This window comes from Thermobia domestica, chromosome 1 (assembly GCF_964235325.1).
Source record: "Thermobia domestica chromosome 1, izTheDome1.hap1.1, whole genome shotgun sequence".
Classification (NCBI taxonomy): domain Eukaryota; kingdom Metazoa; phylum Arthropoda; class Insecta; order Zygentoma; family Lepismatidae; genus Thermobia; species Thermobia domestica.
The window spans coordinates 206,287,069-206,307,429 of NC_137454.1; the positions used below are offsets into that span (position 1 = coordinate 206,287,069).

At 35.6% G+C, this 20,361-nt stretch overlaps 1 protein-coding gene across 5 annotated transcripts in view; it reads left to right on the forward strand.

Moving 5' to 3' along the window:
• kl-2 (dynein heavy chain 2, axonemal kl-2) overlaps positions 1-20,361 on the forward strand; it is a 564,598-nt gene that overhangs the window by 167,494 nt on the left and 376,743 nt on the right. For all 5 annotated transcript variants that reach the window (XR_014132735.1, XM_081769103.1, XM_081769086.1 and 2 more), the window contains 2 exons: positions 8,262-8,375; positions 12,637-12,821. Coding sequence is in view for 4 of the 5 variants with exons in the window: in XM_081769103.1 (XP_081625229.1) it covers positions 8,262-8,375; positions 12,637-12,821 (299 nt within the window). In the remaining variant the exon portion in view is untranslated. The remainder of the gene's footprint in view (positions 1-8,261; positions 8,376-12,636; positions 12,822-20,361) is intronic.

Genomic DNA, 20,361 nt, shown 5'->3' on the forward strand with positions numbered 1-20,361 from the left:
AAAAATAAAATAATGTATACTAAAAGAGTAGGTAGTAAGAAAGAACATTGAAAAGCATATATATTCTGTACCAGATTTTCTATATATACTGACCAGATTGAGACATACACATAGTTATTAGAAATATATTTTAATCATACAACTTGCCTGCTGAATACAGCGTGAGACCACCATTAGAGTGCAGAAGAGCTCTGATTCGTCGTGGAATGGAGGTTTGTAAGTCATACATGGTTCCCAGGGGAATATAGTACTACTCCTCATGTAGTGCAGTACTCAGTTTCGTCATCGAGAATGGAGATGATGATCTGATCCACAATCCAAGCACCAAAATTTACCATAGGTGTTTAATATTGTTGAGATCTGAAGATAGAATGAACAGGAGAGATGTAGTTTATTCTAGTGTTCATGAAACTGCGCCTCAACAACTGCAGAAGTATGAACTAGTTCATTGTCATCTTGGGAAATTGCATCATTATCCAGAAACAACATCTAGACCATGAATGCACGTGATCACCTAAAATGTCCACATAATTTTTGGCAGCAATGATTTTTGCAAGCGTAACCACGGGGCCCACGGATTTGTAGGGCATCACAGAGCTCCTAGTATGTTTTACGGTAGCAAGAGGAAAGTTTGGAGCATATGCTTCTTTGGACATCCGTCTTACATATCATAGTCTGTTTTTGGAAATAGTGAAAGAGAACTCGAGCTATATTACTCATTTTCAGCGATTGATTTTTTTTTTTTTTTTTTTTTTTTTTTTTTATTATTATTACATGTTCTTGGCATTATTTTCTTTGCGCTTATGAAAGACGTGTCGGACTGTGATTGTCACAATATGCTATTTCAGGGCTGGTTGAGTCCTGCAGTCTCTTTTGCCGCGTTAGGTCTACTGTTCTTGGTGACAATTGTCTTTAGTGCGCGGTGATCCTTGTCAGTGATGCTTCTCTTGCGTCCACTATTACTCTTCCTCGACATTATTCAGTCATGAGTTGTGTAGGCTGTCATTATCTTGGATACCATTTCTCGCGGCACATCTAACACTGGCCATATCGGATACATTTGTGCCAACTAACCGCGCATTAACACAATTTGACGTCCTTGAAACTCATTTGCCCTTCCTGCATCATCACCTACCGTCTGCCCACAACAACACACGTCTCCGTTCTACCAATTTGATGCACTATAGAAAATCATCTAACACAGCAATAACAAGGGCAGGCACTATATACGCATCCTTGGTTTTCTATCTCATAGATCGTACGTCGTGCAGACTACAGGTATTTCCATTATTTTGGTAAGATCTGTATACGTCTGGAATCATATTAATTTTACGCTGGGCACTATTAGAAATATTTTTGTCATCAAAATGGGTGTTCGATTAGTCATAAATCCACGAGTAGTGCATCTGCAAAATGATCAGCTACGCCTTGTTTGCCTGTCACCAATGTCTTCTATCAATGGTAGGTTTGTTGCCTTTTCTTGCTGTCTGTGTGGTCTACTGTGAACATGAGCAGCAAACTGTGACAGTAGAGAGCATCCAGTTAGAAGTGACTGCACTAGACCAACGGGGTGGGCTAAGGAAGGTAGTGAATCCAACAGTTTACTATTTTAAACTATGTATTCATATACTCATGTAATAATGGATGTAAAATTTCTTCTATCGTCCTTGCATTAGATATATTGAAGTTACAGCAAACTTTTAATTCTTACCTTCTCTATACACTGTGCTGTTCACGCGCAGTAGTTATAAATTGTGGTACAGTTCATGTTGTCTAAAGGATTCAAGAATGAAAAATGAATGAATGATTCAAGAATAAAAATGATCAAAACTGTGTGAAGGAAGACTGCATAGCGCGTTGAATATAAATAAATGTCTGGAATGTAAACCTATGCAACAAAGAGTATGTTTAAAATTATATACTCAGTGTCGAATTTATAAACAAATGCTATGGGCACATATACAGATAGTCAAACTTTTAGGAAGTTGAGAAACAGAAAAGGAATTATTTTGTCGTGACTATTTACAACTTTTAAAGATTTTTGCTAATCTCCCAGCTGTTAGTTTCAGTTCGCTGAAAACTTTCAACTTTCTCAAGTATTAGCTCCGTCCCTCTGGTCTAGTTGCTAGCGCGCCTGCCTTTAGTGCACAGGGTTGAGTATTTGATTTCTGGTTGGAGAGATTGGCACTCGAACGTATTAGAGTGGTTCGGATCCCATCTTAAAACCGCAGGCCTTCGTTTCGGATAACCTCGTTGTTGGAAAGAGGTGCTAAACTCCAATCAATCAACCGATCTCAGGAGTCTTCTCTTCAGATGAGTATAAAGGTGAGGGGAAGATTTATCATCATTATTATTATTGGGAAAACGTTATAAAATGTATAGTTGAATACACCTAACAACGGATAATTTTTCCATGTTAAATAGGTTACAAGAGTTTATACACGGAGAAGAATATGAGTTCGATTATATAAGAGGCCGTATGTCAATGCACAGGAAGTACATACGAATGGCAAAATGGAATATATGAGTTAGAATTAAGGTTCTATCAGGGAATAAATAAATAAATCAAAGCTCAGAATTTTAATTGTCAAAATATTTACTAGAGAAGTAACATTTTGCTAAAACACAAAGTGGAAGGATTTTTTTTAAGCATACGAGGTGCGTACGAAAAGTACGTGGCGTTTACAGTTAGTTCCGGTCATGTTCAGTATTTGGATGACACCTTTCTGTCACTTTTCAATATCATCACCATCTACCTCCACTTACCGTCAGCCTGTGGATTCATTTTCGGGTATACAGCACTACCAAAGTAAATTCTGGATGAAAAATTTCTTCCCCACAAAGAATCTTTGAGTTTGGAAAACTACCAAAAGTCACTGAGGACAAGATCTGGGAAATATGGTGAGTACGGAAGAATTTCGATGTGTTTGTGCTTCAAATAGTCTGTGACAATGATTGTGTGGCGGTACATTGTCCTAATGTAGGAGAAACCCTGAACTTGCGAGCTTGATCGACTTTCTTGCTATGCAGGAAGCAATTTCTTTTCCAAAAATACTTTGAATAGGGGTGAAAGGAAATTTCCACTCACAGTTTTAATTCGGTATTAAACAGGGGAATAAACGTTTCATCCATAATGATAACAGAGTCAAACAATTGTTCATTGGTAGCACTGTTTCTTGTCAGCTGCCCACTGGCAGTTGTCTTACGGAACGTCTTATCTAATTGCCTAAGAACTAAACGTGAGCTAAGCTTGAGATAGTCAATCTATATGCATTCCACGCCGCCGTACAAGAACCATTCATTACCAGATTTTCAACACATCCTTCTTTTCAAGAGTTGCTACAATATGGGCTTTCAACCTTCGGCAAATCATCTGTTGATTCCCACTCAACCACTCCTGTGATTTAGCTGTCGATAAATATCCACAGGCTTTTCACCTCTCGTGGAGATAAAATCTTTGTGACAAGTCGTTTCTCCATAGTAAAATCTATATCATACTAGTACACAAAAGGTCGTCTCTTCAACGACACGCCTAGAAAAAAAAGTACTCAGTTCAAAATTTGCAACTTGACACAGTTGTAGCTTAAAGTGTAAAGTCCATCTTCTGCAGTTTCACTAAAATGCTGTCAAGCGTTTTGGATCTACATGAAAATGACACATAAATTTGATATACACCTCGTTCTACTCGTACATTCTTGTAAAGAAATCACACAAAGTTTGGATCAGGGCAACCTGAACAAAAACTGACATAAAGTGATACTCAGATACGCACAGAAGTTTAATGCAACACAAAAATCTTCAAACTTTTTATTTTTATTTTTTTTAATTTTTTATAATAATATTTTAGAAACATGATTATTAATTGATATTTATTACATTCGTATGAGGCATCGAGCTTATTAAGGACGAAACTTTCTATTTAAGTGTACTCCGAACCACACTGGGACTTGATCTGGTGTAGTTGACAAATATGCACATACCACTATGCGAGACCGGGGAACGGACAGAATGGCAGGAGGACAAAATGGCAAAGGACGAAATGGCAGGCGGACGAAATGGCAGGAAGTTAATTTGAATTGTCGGGTTTTAAACTATTTTGTTTCTTGCTTGATAAATGAAGATTTCAACATAAATTTTCGATGTATTCATTATGCTCCAAAATACTGCTAATAATATTTCAATTCTAATTGACAGTCATCTACAAACACCTTACTATTGCAAGTTTTCTATTCATAGCAGCAGTGTCTTAATGAAAGAAATTAGTTTTAGTCGTTTTCTTTTTTATATATATTATTTAAGATCTTTTCGAGTATTACTAGAAGGAAGCAGCTTTTATCCTTATTTCTCACTGTGATGTGTATATGCTCAAGTGAAGACAAACAGTTTTAAAAGTTATTGAAGTTATTTGCAAAACATTTTAAGTAACAAGCAAAAAAAAAAAAAAAAAAAAAAAAAAAAAAAAAAAAAAAAAAAAAATCCTCCATATTAACTTGAGAATAAACTAACCTCGGTACTGTACAAGATACTTTCTGTGGCAAAGAAAACGAATTAAAATTGGTTGATTCGACTCGTTCCGAAGTTTTTGATGAGAGGATATGTAGGATGTGTACTCATTATTTTCTGGTGACTGTCTCTAGTATTTTTAAGACTATAAAATATGCATAGGGGCAAATTCAAGGGAAGCTCGGGGCAAAATTCATCGGAGGAAACAAATTGTAGAGTACTCACAAGAAACACTAGAACTTTCGGTAGACATAGGATCTCCCGTTTTCAAAATATAGGATATGATTAATTGGGGAGCAGGAAAATTCGGTGTACGGAAAACTCGGTGTGGGGAATGTTAGGTGTAAAGAAAGAAAAAAAATGAAATGAAATCTTTGAGTTTTACGTCCCACGGTTATGCCGGTTAGAAGTACTTGTACTGTCTACTATCATTCTTACTGTTTACTGTCTACTTTATATTGAATTGTGTTCCTGAAATTATTTGAATTCTAGATTTCGACGGATTTTAACATTTTATGGCCCTTACATGACGAGAAATTTGTTTTTCGAAGTCCGTTCGTGTGATTTAGCGAAGCGACCATCGCTATCAATCGACATTTAATTTAAAACTTAAGTTCTTATGCTGTTTTGGAGGATGCCTCCTAGAATTTTCTACTTCCAAAAAAATGTAGGTTACTGGATGGGTAAAGTTGAAAATTATAGATTTTTCAAAAATGTTCTGACGATTTTATGTCTATTTTATAAATAAATATTTAAATCTAAATTCTTCAAAAATGAAATTGTTTGTTTATGTTACTCAAAGGTGTAAAAATAAATGCCTCAACTAAAGTATCTACGGCTGATTGGAGGAGAAGTCAATAAGGAGTCAATAGGGTTGCAGTACTTGTTTACCTTAACTTAAGCCAAACAAACTAAAGTGTCTGATTGGAGGAGAAGTCAACTATTTGTACAACTATTATCTGATAAAACCATCCTGCTTTATATTGCCCTTTCCACTAAGACTTTTTTGATCAATATATTTTTGCATCTTACATATCTATATACAGAGTGATTCTTTCAAAACTCACGGATATTATTTGGCTCTAGAATTTCTAACTGAAGTCCGATTTTCATGCGGTTTACTGCAAATCATCAAGGAAGGATGGGAGATTTATGGGACTATGTTTACTGGTTTAGATTCATCCGGGGTAATATAGAGCAGGCCGCAAGAAAAACAGCAAATATTCGCCATTGTACGTTACAGTTCGAATGAGATATTGGATACTTGAAGCGAAATTGAAGAATACAAATTAAGTGTTAGTGGTAACACACACAAATCACATGTTGAATAGAGATTTCTTGGGTGACTTAGAGTAGGTAACTGACATCTTCCACAACATCCGCCAGCGAGGTCCGATCCTTCCCTGTCTTCCTCAAAAGCGATCCTGTTTCCTGCAATTTATTCACTAACAACCATATTATGTTTCTGTCTGGGGCAGAACGTGAGGCAAAGTGGTGCTTTTAGCTGTTCCTATAACTATTCTCTGAACTTACAGTTGTAATTGTTTTATTTCTGACAAAAAGTGTCAGATTCATTGTGTGATGAAAAGTAGTTCATAGTAATACCCCGCAAAAGACATGAAACAGATATTGGACTCAAGGGGAAAAAAAATGCTTTTCTTGAAATAGGTAATAACATTTTATTCGTTACATTTTATGGTTTTCATTTTCACAATATGAAGTGTTGTAAATTATCGTAAGTGGTAATATTCAATATGTATTACACCGAATCTACCTTACACCTGAATTTCCCCACACCGAGTTTTCCGTACATCGTATTTTCTGTACACCGAATTTTCCTACACCGAGTTTTCTTACACCGAATTTTCCTAGACCCGATTAATTGTATATATGTCATATGATTAATTGTATATATGTCATATGCAATTTGATAAGGTAATAGTATGAACACAAGAAAGAGCATTTATCAACGTTTAAAGATACGCAAGTTATTATACAATTTATTTCATTAATAAATATGATTTAAGTGTTGTTATATCACTCTTTTCTTGGACTCGTCGTAACCTGGAAGAATTCTGATAAATTCTACATTAAACTAAGACGGAAATCAGGACACATTTTGTACATAAATTTACAAAAAGAGACGAGACTTTTACTAACATATACCACACGAGACGACAAAACCTGAATTCTCATCTCGTCTCGAGAGCAACGCTATGAGCAAGGAAGTTAGAAATCAAATATGCACGATCATGGTTCCTTTAAGTTGCACTAAGCTGTAAATATATCCAATATCACATTGGGGATGAAAGGGGAGCGATTAAAGTGGAATGCCTGATAATTTAAGGTTCTTCATAACTCCAGTGAAATTCAGGAAAAAATCTCTGAATTACGAAAAAAAGAAAACATACAAAATACATTTTCATGGTAACTCTTACAGCCATTACGTTATTATAAGATTAATGCTACCTCTGAAACTGATTTGATTGAATATGTATTTGGATAACGAAACTACTTTCATAAGTTTTTTAAAGTATCAAGTTTGAGAAGAACGAAGTTTGTCTTCCACTGTTGTTATCTCGTTGGTCATAGATACCAGTGATGAAATAATTGGTCGAAAATCACGCGGCCGCTTCTTACATCAATTCATGAAGAAAATTAGTTCCAATATTAGGTACCTAAGTTAAGTATTTAAAAAAAAAAAAAAAAAAAAAAAAAAAAAAAAAAAAAAAAAAAAAAAAAAAAGCAGCCTCTTGCAACCATGCGTAGCACATTTTAATACTTACACTTGAAATAAAAATATGACTGGATAAAGACGATTGCCTTTGTCTTTGAATTTCATATGTGAATAACATATAGGGCTTTTCAGATAGTGGAGGGGGAGGGGCAGGTTTTATTAAACAAGATCGTACATCTGATATGTTTTAACTATAGGCAACTTGTACTTGCAGGCTAAACTCAGTCTTCTAAAGTCAAACGTCAAATACAATTAAGATGTTCAAGAGAATAACGTATCAGCATTATTACATACTACAGACACAAAGATACCACTAGGCTCCCAAGTTTCAAAATTATATTGTGTGTGAAAGCAGTTAGTAGATTTAATTCAGCTGGTAGCTAGACCCTGAGAGAAATTCAGAGGGAGTCCACGGGAAAATTCTTTCGTCATAAATAAAAGTTGTACTACTTAGAATTACCGGTAATATAAAACCAAGATATCAATTGGAATATGGTTAAAAAGAAATAAATTTAAGAAAAAAATTAAGACATGGATAACTGATATTTACCCTCTTTTACGCTTTTGGTTCAATTTAGCTGTATTTATATGCTTTGGACATTTGAGGTAGAAATGAATAAATCAAAAACCGTTACCTACTAACAAACACAATAGGTAAAACCTAAAAATACGAGCCCTAGGAGTTATAATTTTTGCCAAATTAACTTCCTGCCATTCTGTCCTTCTGCCATTTCGTCCGCTGCCATTTCGTTCTCTTGCCATTTTGTCCGCTGCCATTTCGTCCTCCTGCCATTTCGTCCGCTGCCATTTTGTCCTCCTGCCTTTATTTCCTGCCATTATGTCCCCTGCCATTTTGTCCTCCTGCCATTCTGTCCTAAATTCTGCGAGACCATCTCACACATAATAGGCGCTTCGTGAAGCTAGCTTTCCTTTAAGACATTAGGAACACAGGATCATATCATAAACGTTGTATTATTATTTTTGTTATTGTGAGTATAATACCTTTTATCTTCTGATACAGGATATCGATTCCTTGGAAGTTGTGTGGCTAATTACTGATGAATGGGACAAGAGCTGGGAGAAATATAAATACGGTCCTTTCAGAACATTGCAGACTGAAGAAATGGAAGATCACGTAAGTGAATAATTTTTTATTTCGTGTTTTTCTTTCTTCAGATAATAAACTCTATTGATTAAAATCTGTAAAGGTGATGTAGGAATTAGGAGTAAAAATGTGTTTTGACGTCAGAAGAAAACATTTTAAAAACATTAAATGAAATGAAATGAAATGAAATCTTAGAGTTTTACGTCCCACGGTTATGCCGGTTAGGCTAAAGGAGACGGTGATGATGAGTAATGGATGAAATGGTGGAATGAAGAAAGTGGGAGGAAACGGGAGAACCCCGAGAAAACCCACGCACACGGTGTTTGTCCACCACAAAGTTCACTTGGCGGGGGCTGGGATCGAACCCGGGACCCCAAGCACCAGAGGTGAACGCTCTACCACTGAGCCACCGCGGCCCCCTTTAAAAACATGAGAAATAAGTATTTATACTGATTTAGTTCTTTAGCAAATCTATGCACAAGGGAACAATAAAAAAATGAGATCGTGAAAGATGTGAGAGGAAAAATATACATGAATATTAAGGTATAATTAATTGGAGGTAAAATTTTTGAACAGAATATTTACTTTTTTAAAAGAACATTTTACATTTTTTACCTATCCCTGAAAATAATATATCGAAAGTTTATAAGTGATATTACTCCTAAATACACTGCAGTCCACTTATAACGAACTCGGAAATAGCGAATTATTGGATATTACGAACATAAATGAAATCCCCGTCATACCGCCTATTTAAAACATGGGAGAAATGACCATATATTACGAACAATATTTTCCGTAAAGACCGCTTGTAGCGAAGCTTTCAGAACGGAATCATGTTTTCTTTTCTTCCCGTGGATATCTCAGTTACTGCAAAACTGGTTTTCATAGCAGTTGTCGCTATGCAAGTCAGGCATGACTCACTTCTCCCTCTCCCACTCGGATGACAGCAGAAATCGCCCCGGGTGCAGATATTTCCGGTAACGCGCGTTCACCAGGGTTCAAGGTCGAGGTTAAAAATAAATCTGTTTTCACTGGAGCTTATTGTGTTAAACACGGAGAGAAAGTGAGGTGCGTTTTTCTGTATCTGTAAGGTAGGAACACGCCGTAACTTAATTTTGTTTAACTCGTGTTTGTGCATCGCCAGATTGAAAGATGGCAAACAAATGAAAAGCCATATCTCTTCAGACAAAAGCGACACAGAGTTTGACGAGTACGTTGCCGCAGATGATGCGTTTGTAACTGAGGATCCCGATCTTGACAATTCAGTTGTGGAAAGCTTGAGGGAAACTTGCGAAGGAAAATGAAGCAGATTCCGATGATGAGAGAGAAGTGGAAAATATGAAACAACCCGTGAATTTCAAAGAAGCGATCCAAAGTTCGGAAAACTTGCAACGCTATCTTTTCGAACACAGCAACACGGTGCCGGACAATGCATTTCGGGCATTTGAGGAAGTGGAAGCGGCCGTGCTACAAACAATGGCAGCGGATACGGTTCAGAAGAAGAAATAACAGACTTCTTTAAGCGTGCTTGAACAGGTAGGAAGAACTGCAATATGTACGATAGGTAGATAACAACCCAATTAATAAAATAATCTTCAGATGTAATGTTGTACTGCTGTATATTCTTTTTTAAACGTATCTGTTTGCTATCTAATCCTTTGTTTTTTTTCCATAATTCGGAAAAATACATGAGTTTGTTTATAACGAAGGTTCGGATATAAAGAACTCATTGTGTTGGTCCCTTGAAAGTTGTTATAAGTGGGCTGCACTGTAGATTCTTTAAAGTGCTGCATTACTATAGTTTTAATTTTTTTTAGCTCTAAAACATACTGGTAAAAAATTCTTGAGTAAAATAAATATTTGTTTAATGAATGGGCATTCCGATTTTTCAGTAGTTGCTTCAAAAATTCCACTTTCACATGGAAGAACTTCGTTTGCTTCCATGTTCATGAAGTCATTGTTCAGTGGAATTCTGCTATCTTTGAATTTCTGCATCACCTATATTTCTCTGAGACTCAAAATTTCGGGTGTCGAAAATTCACTAACCTGATAATGCACTTATTTTATGCATACTAATCAAACTTATAACTTTTATCTTTGTTCCAGACAATAATTTTTGGCTTACAATCCTGCAGCCTTCTGTGATATGTTGTCAAATGATGGTTAATGTCAAAATCTTATCATCTCCTTGAATTCTTGAATGACATCCTAAATAAAGTAGGATGGCCTAAACAGCTTTAACTATATTGTTATGTACTTGAAGAGAACTGGGATCATTTCAATTAAAATTGTAAAAATATTCAAAAATGTACGTTATACAAATAAAATGATTCACTGTGTCGTCGCCATCTTTTTCACGCTAGTATCAATAGTCCATGAATCTGCAAAATTTTGTCGTGCTGTTGATTTTTATACTAAAAGTTATTTTCAATGTATTTGCGGAGGAAAAATATACTTCTACGAGAAACAAAATATTGTTTGTGGATTGAAATATTTAGTATGTAGTCACACTGTTTACTTAAGTTACCTTTGTCAGAATTTAATTTAGGATCCTTCATTTTGATAAAATAAGATTTGATTACGGATCTTTCCACTGTGTAAAATGTCTTATGTAGAATTCTTACATCTTTAATAGAATACTTAGACTTGCATAAATGCTTAGATAGTCCTAATCCCACTGAATTATTATGCTGTTGTCTATATTTCTCGTCGTCGTGTAAATATATTCCTTCACATCTGGTTCCATATATGTGGGAATTTACCTTTTGATTCACACAGTAATTTTTAAGTATTTATAAACGAGATATCAACAAGAGCTGAAATACCGAAAATGAAGAGAAGGTTAAAGGAAAGTGATTTTCGTTCCTATTAGAACCTAATTTATTACTTTAGACTCCAAAAATCTGCGCTTAATTCATATTTAAATCTCTTAAAGCACCTAGAAAAGTCATTAGTAGGCTATACATATTACTCTGTGGATGAGAAAGTAAATTCTGGCGTACATGAAATCAGATGTGATTGTGATTAAATGTATAGTAGTATGACTAAGAGAACTATAGATCGTAGGATAAAGGAATATATTAGGATGCCAAAGACATTTCAGTGGTATCATAATTATCTAAGCATTTGTAGAGTCTAAGCAATCCATTAAATATGTAACGATTCTACACAAGGCACCTTCCATAGTGAAAAGATCCGTATTCGATTCTTATTTAATCGGAACGAAGGATCCTAAATTAAATTTAGATAAATGTAGCCTAATTTAGATAAGCAATGGGACTATAATTAAATCCACATTTTTCTTTAATTTTACTTTTTTTTTTAATATATATATATATTCTCCGCAAATACGTCGAAAGTAACTTTTAATAAAAATCAATAACAAGACAAAATTTTGTAGAATAATGGTATGTCTCATTTATACTAGGTTTAAGAAGATGGCGACAAAGCAGTAAACACTTATATTTACATTTTTGAATATTTTTGCAATTTCAATTCAAATGATTCAAGTTCTCTTCTGCAGCTTAACAATATATTTATAGCTGTTTAGGTCATCCTACTTTGTTTAAGAAATCATTCAAGGTTTTAAGAATATAAAGGAATTTTTATATCAATCTGCATCTGAGAACGGACCCACAGAAGACTACAGATCACAAACCGAAATTACTGTCTGCGATAATTAATACAAATATTAAAGTAAGACGTTATAATTTGTAGTATTTACTAATCTGGTTGAAGTTCTTTCTGATCTTCTCTTCCTTTTACAAGTATGTAATAACTCTCCGCATTTCTATACGTAGTGCTAGCGTTTAATAAAATTTTCTATTTCATTCTCTTTGACAAACTTCGACTTCTAATTTGCAGATACTGACACTTTTGTAAGTAATATATATACATCTCAGTACATGCATACTGAATCACGTTAGTTCAAGTTATAACTTCATTTCATTCACAACAACAAAATACATTTGGTATACTATTTACATGTTTTATTGAATTTAGTTGCTAAATGTATTTCAATGAATCCTCTGTGTGTTGGGGTGCAACAATGCTTCATAACCTCCATATACATTTTCATTCAGTAATATAATGTAAACGTATAGTATGATTGTTTGTAAGTTAATGTTTTCCGCAAGGTTTCATATTTTAGAATCTCAGTAGTTTAAATTCGACATTAAAGGTCACAGAATTATTTATAGTACTGTATTATACTTGCTGTTCCTCTAGTCACTAAAGGGCATTGAAGATTATGATGATAACTCTTTTCGTTTCTTTTTACTTCATTCAGGCGAATATGTTGTTCAAAAAACTTACGAAACTTTCTAAGGAGTTAAGAGCGAGAAATTGGGAGATTGTTGACCATACTAGAAATCGGGTGGATGTGTTTAGAAGAACTCTGCCACTGATAACAAATTTGAAAAACCCTGCTATGCGAGAGAGACACTGGAAACAAGTAAAGGCCGTCACTGGAAGGTATGTGAGATTTCTACATATTTCTTTCATATTATATCGCTGAAAATATAAGGGTAACCAAAAAGTTCTATTGCTTTTTCACCCATCACCTTCGAACATCGATATGCCACCTAAGACGTACCTGGAAGATCAAAAATAGTCCCCATCAGCATCGAAGACTTTCTGCCAACGTTCTGAAAGGCCATGGATTCCATCGTGGTAGAACTAGGTGGGCCGTGAAGCGAAGAAAGTATCAAGTACATTTTGCACCCCTACTAGGGATTTGAACTGGCGTCCTTTAAGGTGATTGTTAAAGAAATGGAACAGGTAATAATCGGACGGCGCAATGTCCCGGGCGTATGGCGGATGCAATAGTGTTTCCTATCTAAGGCGTAGAATGTGTAACCATTAATATGTTCCCCCAAGTGCCCGAATGCGCCGGTCCCACCATTCCATTTGACATACCAAAACCGAAGAAAACCCACACACGGAAAAACATAGAATTACAGGTTTCGAGTATGCAGAGGTATAATTATCATTAAAGGAAGTAGTTGCTTCTGAACACATGAACGACAACTTGTTAATTATAACATATCAGTTTATTTTCCATTATATTGAAACTAACAAAATTTTCTAATTTTCTTCCTCGGAAAATAAATACTAAAAAAAATATGAAAACTATTTGCAACTTTGTTGGTGGTTAATATAACAAGTACGAAAAGATAACTTTACCATTAATCCTCTCAATTACGACTCTACAAAAATAAATGTAATTTTATTTTCTTTCTTCCGTCCAATTTTCATTGATTAACCACAGGGGAATGAAATTCTTAGATTAATGATTGTGAGTTATTTGAAGTAACAAACTGTTTTATTATTTATAGAAAATTCTTTTCTCACGCGAACTTTACTTCTTCCGAAGGCAAGCATTTACTCAAAAAAGACAAAAAGCTAAAAAGCAGCTGATTGATAAGAGAGGAAGAGAAGTTTACATCGCGTGAGCGATTCACCAGCAAGTCAAACGGAGACACCTGCCAAGCAGCTTTAACGTGCATATTTTTATCGACAGGAGAATAAATATGGAAAAATTTAAATATACTCACGTACATTAAAGTAATTAGGAACCTTCATTCTTACATTTCAATTGCCTAACTTCTGTATTAATAACTTCAGATTAAATATAATACAAAATAGAAAGCAACACAAAACAAACTATTTCTTATTTCGTTACACATCAGGTAGTCTGACTTCCATAACTCAACAACCATTTCTTGAATCTCCACACACTATGAAGCAAGCCCACACAATGGCGACTCAAACCGGCGCGAATCCTGGTCAAGCCACTCCAGTGTTGTCACCTGCATAAAATAAATTACACCATAAATTTCATGCATACAGATAAATGTTTTTTATAACAAACGTTACAAATGTTGTCCCGGGTCATCCTAGTCAGGTGGGGCTTAGCATTGTCCTGTAACAGGATGACCCGTTTGCGATTCAAAATTGCTGGTTCCAGAGTTTTAAGTTTTTCTTGTATACGTTTCAATTGCTGACAGTACACAGTTACATTGATGATCTGACCAGCTGGTAACAGTTCCTGATGCACGATGCCGCCGGCGTGATGCACGAACACACGGGAGGACCTTTTTCTGGTGCAGTGCTGGTTTCAGCTGTTTTGGAACAAGTTCATGGAATGCTAACCAATGATGACGGCGCCGTAAAGCTTCGTACAGGAGCCACTTCTTAGCAGATATCAACACCCTGTCCAGAAATAGTTCCTTCCTCAGACGAGACAGGACAGAAACACAAGTGTCTGCTCGCGTTGCCTTCTGGCCCGGAGTTAAATCATGTAGGACCCATCGACCCAACTTCTAGTGCTTCCTAAGTGGATGGAGATGCTGCCGAGTAGTTTCTCCATTCACACTCAATTGCAGTCCGAGTTCCTTACATGTCTGGCCACCGTTCGCCTCAATTGCTGCCTGAAGATCTTCATTTTATACTTGTGTTCTCTTCCATTACATGGTGTGTTTTCGAGAGTTTCGTCACCGTCCTTAAACTTGTTAAACATCGCTGCACTGTCTGTGTAGTCACGACACCCTCACCAAAGGCTGGGCATATCTTTCGCCTCGCTGCAGCGGCATTTGACCCCAGTTTGAACTAGTACAGTATATACGCCATTATGACGTTCTGTGGAGGTCCCATGTTCACTCTGTCCTTACGCAAGTTCACAGTGTAACTAAACTGCCACAACCAGGTAGTATGTTGAATATACCCACACCAACAACTGACCTTCGCTTAATCTCCATTTGTATGCAACTCATGGTGTCAGGGCCAATGGAACACAGACCTCCACAAAAAGCAACAGAACTTTCTTCGCTGCCTTTATAGTTAGATCGTTTAATTGTAGATTTTTCAGAATTGAAAATGTTAATTATATAGTGTAGCGTGTCAAAATATTTCTTCATTTTTTTTTTTTCGAATGGGGATATCAATAAACTAGAATCATTTTACTGAATATTAAATTAGTTCGCCTCTCGCTGAAAATAGACGCAGTTGGGTTATTACATAATTGTAAGGTTACAAGCTGTTAAATAAGACATCAACATATTGAAAATTACGGAGAAAAATGTAGAATGATCATTTATATTTTTCTTTGAAGTACACATTACGCTTATTAAGGTCTGACAATAGGTATGCATTTATTGTCCGGTTAATTCCCAGTCTTGATTTGAGAAGATATCCATAATGTACCTATATTTGTGAGTAACGGAGAAATTAAAAATACCATCCGTATTAAAACAACGTTAAAATGCATAATAATCTGTTTAATGACTATATTTCTATTCATTAGCACTCAACTACAAAAATACATTCGTTAATATGCAGTGTATCCTCGTCGCCATAAGTGCCTTTACATCGCAGTGACGGGTATGTGACCGCGCAGTACTCCAAGGAAGGGATGGTTGTATAAGAATTTGTGATTAATTTTGAAGAGTTTTTATTTTGACTAGGGAATTAACATAGGTGAAGGGAGTAAAGACACAGATTTGAAGCATCAGTTCACTGTTATTGAAGCATCAGTGCACGAAAAGATTCGTATTCTCAGTTTTTCTATTTATTGTTTTATATGTTAAGTTAAACACCACAATATGTATCACTGATATCGCAGATCGTATTACTTTTTAAAATCGTGTTTGTATTGTAACCTATTGTCAAAACATTCATCTCCAGACATGATGTAGAGAGAAGAGAAAGAGATACGACATCTGTAATATATGTATATGTGATTCACTAAGTAACTGTAGAAATTAGTTAAAGGACAGATAAGAGAGCGAAAAGGAGCTCTAGAAGTCTGAACTTTTTAGAAACGTCCTAGATAGGTGAAAATATAGTTAAAAATTGCAAAAGGTATCATGTAAATTACCTCTCTTTTCTTATATTCTAGTATACTTTTTCTTTCACATCCAAACATCTCTATTCAGAATTACGAGATAAAGGTGGAGAGAGAAACATTCCCATTTCAAGTATTATATCAGGAAAAAAATCTTTTGACTTAGACTAGATTCGAACTCGCAACCCTTGAATCCATGGCTCAGCGCTCTACCGATTGAGCTAACAACTACTGTTGGAAAAGCCAGATTTCTACAACTACCGGTTGCTGAATGGTGTGTATTAACCAAGTTTGCCGAGACAATTGCTTCATATAGCTGTAATAATAATAATAATAATAATAATAATAGAGTAGAAGAAGAACAGAATCTAAAAAGTCACATATGTTAAAAGTTTGACGTGCAGAGTAAGTCCTAATATGAGATTTTATTAATTATATATAATAAATGTAAGCGTGGTTTATTCGTGCGTGCTACTCAAACTGCGCAACTCACTACCTAGTCCCATAAGGGTTGTACGCGTATGTTACAGTAGCCTTGCGTCCTCCAACCGTGAAGAATGTTTCTGTTTGAACCTATGCGTGTCCTAAGAGGAAGGAGGAGATTAAAAGAAAGAAAAGTGGTTTAGAAATTATGCAAACGTAGAATATCTCACGAGGCGAGGTGATATAGAGTTCAGCGTGTCTTTCAGCTACTACTCTATACAAGACCTGCATCTACGACTTAACGTGGAACCCGAACCACACGACTCCTGACGGGAATCGAAACCCGTATCACCTCTAGTTCTATCATGGGAGACACAGGAACATGTAAAAATAATCGAAAATAAATGATATTAATGTTAAATCCATAGCTTTTGAGTGCATGAATTATGTATGATACCCTCTATATCGTTCACATCAAATTTTAGCATTATCTGCATGGAGGTTTAATAGGAGGGGTGATAAGTAAAAATTCCTAATTGAAATATATGAGTGTCTATTCAATAGCTTTCGGGGTCACTGAAATGCATAATTACACTCCCGATACTATTAAAGCCCAAAGCTTTACTCTTTCGTTAACAGGAAGTTTATTCATTTACTTAACTCAGGACACCTTAAAGTTAAGGATATGAAACTCGATGCATATATTTCTAATTCAAAATTATTAGATACGTATTGTAGCTTAGACTTCTAAGGAGGGGAAGGGACAATTTACGCAATGATTTCCTTCACATTCGAATAAAATACTGCCTCATTATATTGCAAAAACTCATTTCGAGTGGTGTCATTGCTAATAGTTTTCCGTATTTGTTTATATCCCTACTCATTTATAACAGTATCTCACTTTTCCTGTGACGGGAGCAATACCTAAGCGAGCATTCAGTAAAGTAAATGCCATTAAAATCTATATTCATAGCACAGTGGTGAAATAAAGTTGAGCTCTTTGGCAATCTTTAGCATGGGAAGCGAATAAAGCCACCACATTGGAAAAGCAGCTAATGAATTCCTCTCCGAAAAAGATCACCCGCACATTTATTTTACAGGTGGTGTTTTATAGTTATACTTAAGTTTGTTGCAATTGCTCCAGTGAGGCGAGACACTGAAGTCATTCGTAATAAGGGGAAAGGGACATGTAAAAGTAGTCAAATATGAACAATATTAGTATCGAAATCATAGTTTTCGTGGTCGAAGATGAATAGTGACGCTGTTGATGTTGCTTAGGTAGAAGTTAAGCCTTGGTTGGCATGGAGGTCAGAGTGGGAGGGTGACAGGCAAAAAATAAATAAAATAAAATTGAAACATCCTATATTTGTGTCGAATATATATTTTTCGGTATCTCTGACATAAATAGTAATATTCCAGATGTGGTATATGACCAAGGTCGGCCCCATTCGCATGTGGTTTCAGAGGAGAGAATCGGTGAAGATTTCAGAACAGTTCCTTTGACTTAAGTTTCAGTACACTGAGAGGGAAGAGTGGTAACACACAAATACTGGTGTCACATCCGGACCTATCAGAGGTATGATTTCTGGGGAACTGTCGTTGCTCCAGGGAGGCATTACCCCCTGATCAGACCCTAACATTCTTACTGCTTTACAGGGGCGTAGGCAGGAATTTATTACAGTGATCGAAAGCATTTTTAGGGGTAAATTGTGCACCCTCCAGGAGCCATGTAGCATCGTACGTTCAACAGTACTTTTTCTGAGTCAAAACTTTCTCTCTCTCTCTCTCTCTCTCTCTCTCTATATATATATATATATATATATATATATATATATATATATATATATATATATGTATGTATGTATATATAGATAGATAGATAGATAACAGTAACAGGGGCGGTTGTAGACATTTCGTAACTGTAAGCAAATAATATTTAGGCGCCCCGCCTATATGATAATAAAAGAATTGAATGCTGTAATGGACAAAAATTCTTCAGATAATTGTTACAATTACAAATTTCTTCAATATATAATAATTCAGTCTTCCAGTGAGTATTAAAGGAAAATGGCAAAATTAAACCTAATTAACTGTGGATGAATCATGACCAAAGTTCCAGTTTTAATAATTTATATCTTTTTATTATTATTATTATTATTATTAAATAAGCACAGGAAACAACTAAAATGTATACCTAAGATGTATTTTGACAAATACAGTTGAAACATAAAAGTCGAAATAGAATAAAACTAATGAGCTTCAAGTCTAACATTATCACAGGTTTGATTTTGACAAAGAGATATGCTCTTACACTTCATTAAAAGTATATTTAAATAGTGTTTTCTAGTGATACAAATATGGTAATTAGCTTAATTTCTCGTTTTCTTTGTTACTGTAAAGTTCATGTTATAAAGACACTTTTCTGGCTTTCAATTTGGCAAAATCTCTTATTATTGCATCCATATCAATTTCATTCAGAATGTCATCTTCAATGGCCATCAAAGCTAGTCCATTTAATCGTTCTTGAGATATACTTGATTTCAAATAATTCTTTATTAATTTTAGTTAAACTAGTTCAATACACAACAAATGACAAAAGTGTGTCTTAATTTATATGTAATTTGTCCCCGATCAGTGGCAGAACTTTAAAATCATGTTTCTCCGCAAAAATTCTTTTCAGGGCCCCTTATGCCTATAGAACAATTCAATTCTTTCATGGGGCAGAGCGTTCACCTCTGGTGCTTGGGGTCCCGGGTTCGATCCCAGCCCCCGCCAAGTGAACTTTGTGGTGGACAAACACCGTGTGCGTGGGTTTTCTCGGGGTTCTCCCGTTTCCTCCCACTTTCTTCATTCCACCATTTCATTCATTACTCATCATCACCGTCTCCTTTAGCCTAACCGGCATAACCGTGGGACGTAAAACTTAAAGATTTCATTTCAATTCTTTCATGTTTCTTTCCAACATAGACGTTCGAAATCAGGCAGTAACACAATGTAAACACAAGTAATGATGCACCCATTGAGGTCCGAAGATTTTTTCGGAAGAGCCTACAAAATGCAAATAATTTTGTGTATTTGCCCCCTGAAATTATGCTAATTGGGGGATCCAGACTCTCAGACTGCCTGTTCAGTGTTTCGTCCACACATATTTTAGGGGGCCACTCCCCCCGGGAGAAGTTCAAAATAATACGTCTATAATATAATAATAAATAAAAGAGTACCAGCAGTGGCCCTACTAAGTGTGCCCCCCGGAAGAAGTTTTCTGAATAGAAAACTGCACCTATTAGGGATGCGCACGATACAAGATTTGTGGCTGTCTCGTCTCGAAAATGTGCTGTAAAAGTGATGGCTCGACTCGAAAAATGTATATTTCTCTATTGGAAGAGCCGTGTCTCGACTCGAATTTCGTCTGGAAAATTCTGTCTCGACCTGGCCCCTTGCGCATCCGTAGCACCTATGTCGTTACATCCCTGAACACAAGTAACTAATAATCAAAATTCTACTTTGCATTAGAATTATTACTAATTTAAAATATCGCTCCATCTAAATTTATTAGCAGAGAATGGATTAATAATTATTATCTGTCATAATAAAACGAGCATCTGTATACGCTGCTGTGATTGAAAGTGAGAGTACTGAAAAAAATACTTGTCATCCAAATGACCTTTCGTCGCTTTCGATTATATCCTTTCAAGTTCTATACTTATATGCCACGTGAAAACTAATTGTATTCAAACAAATTTTGAA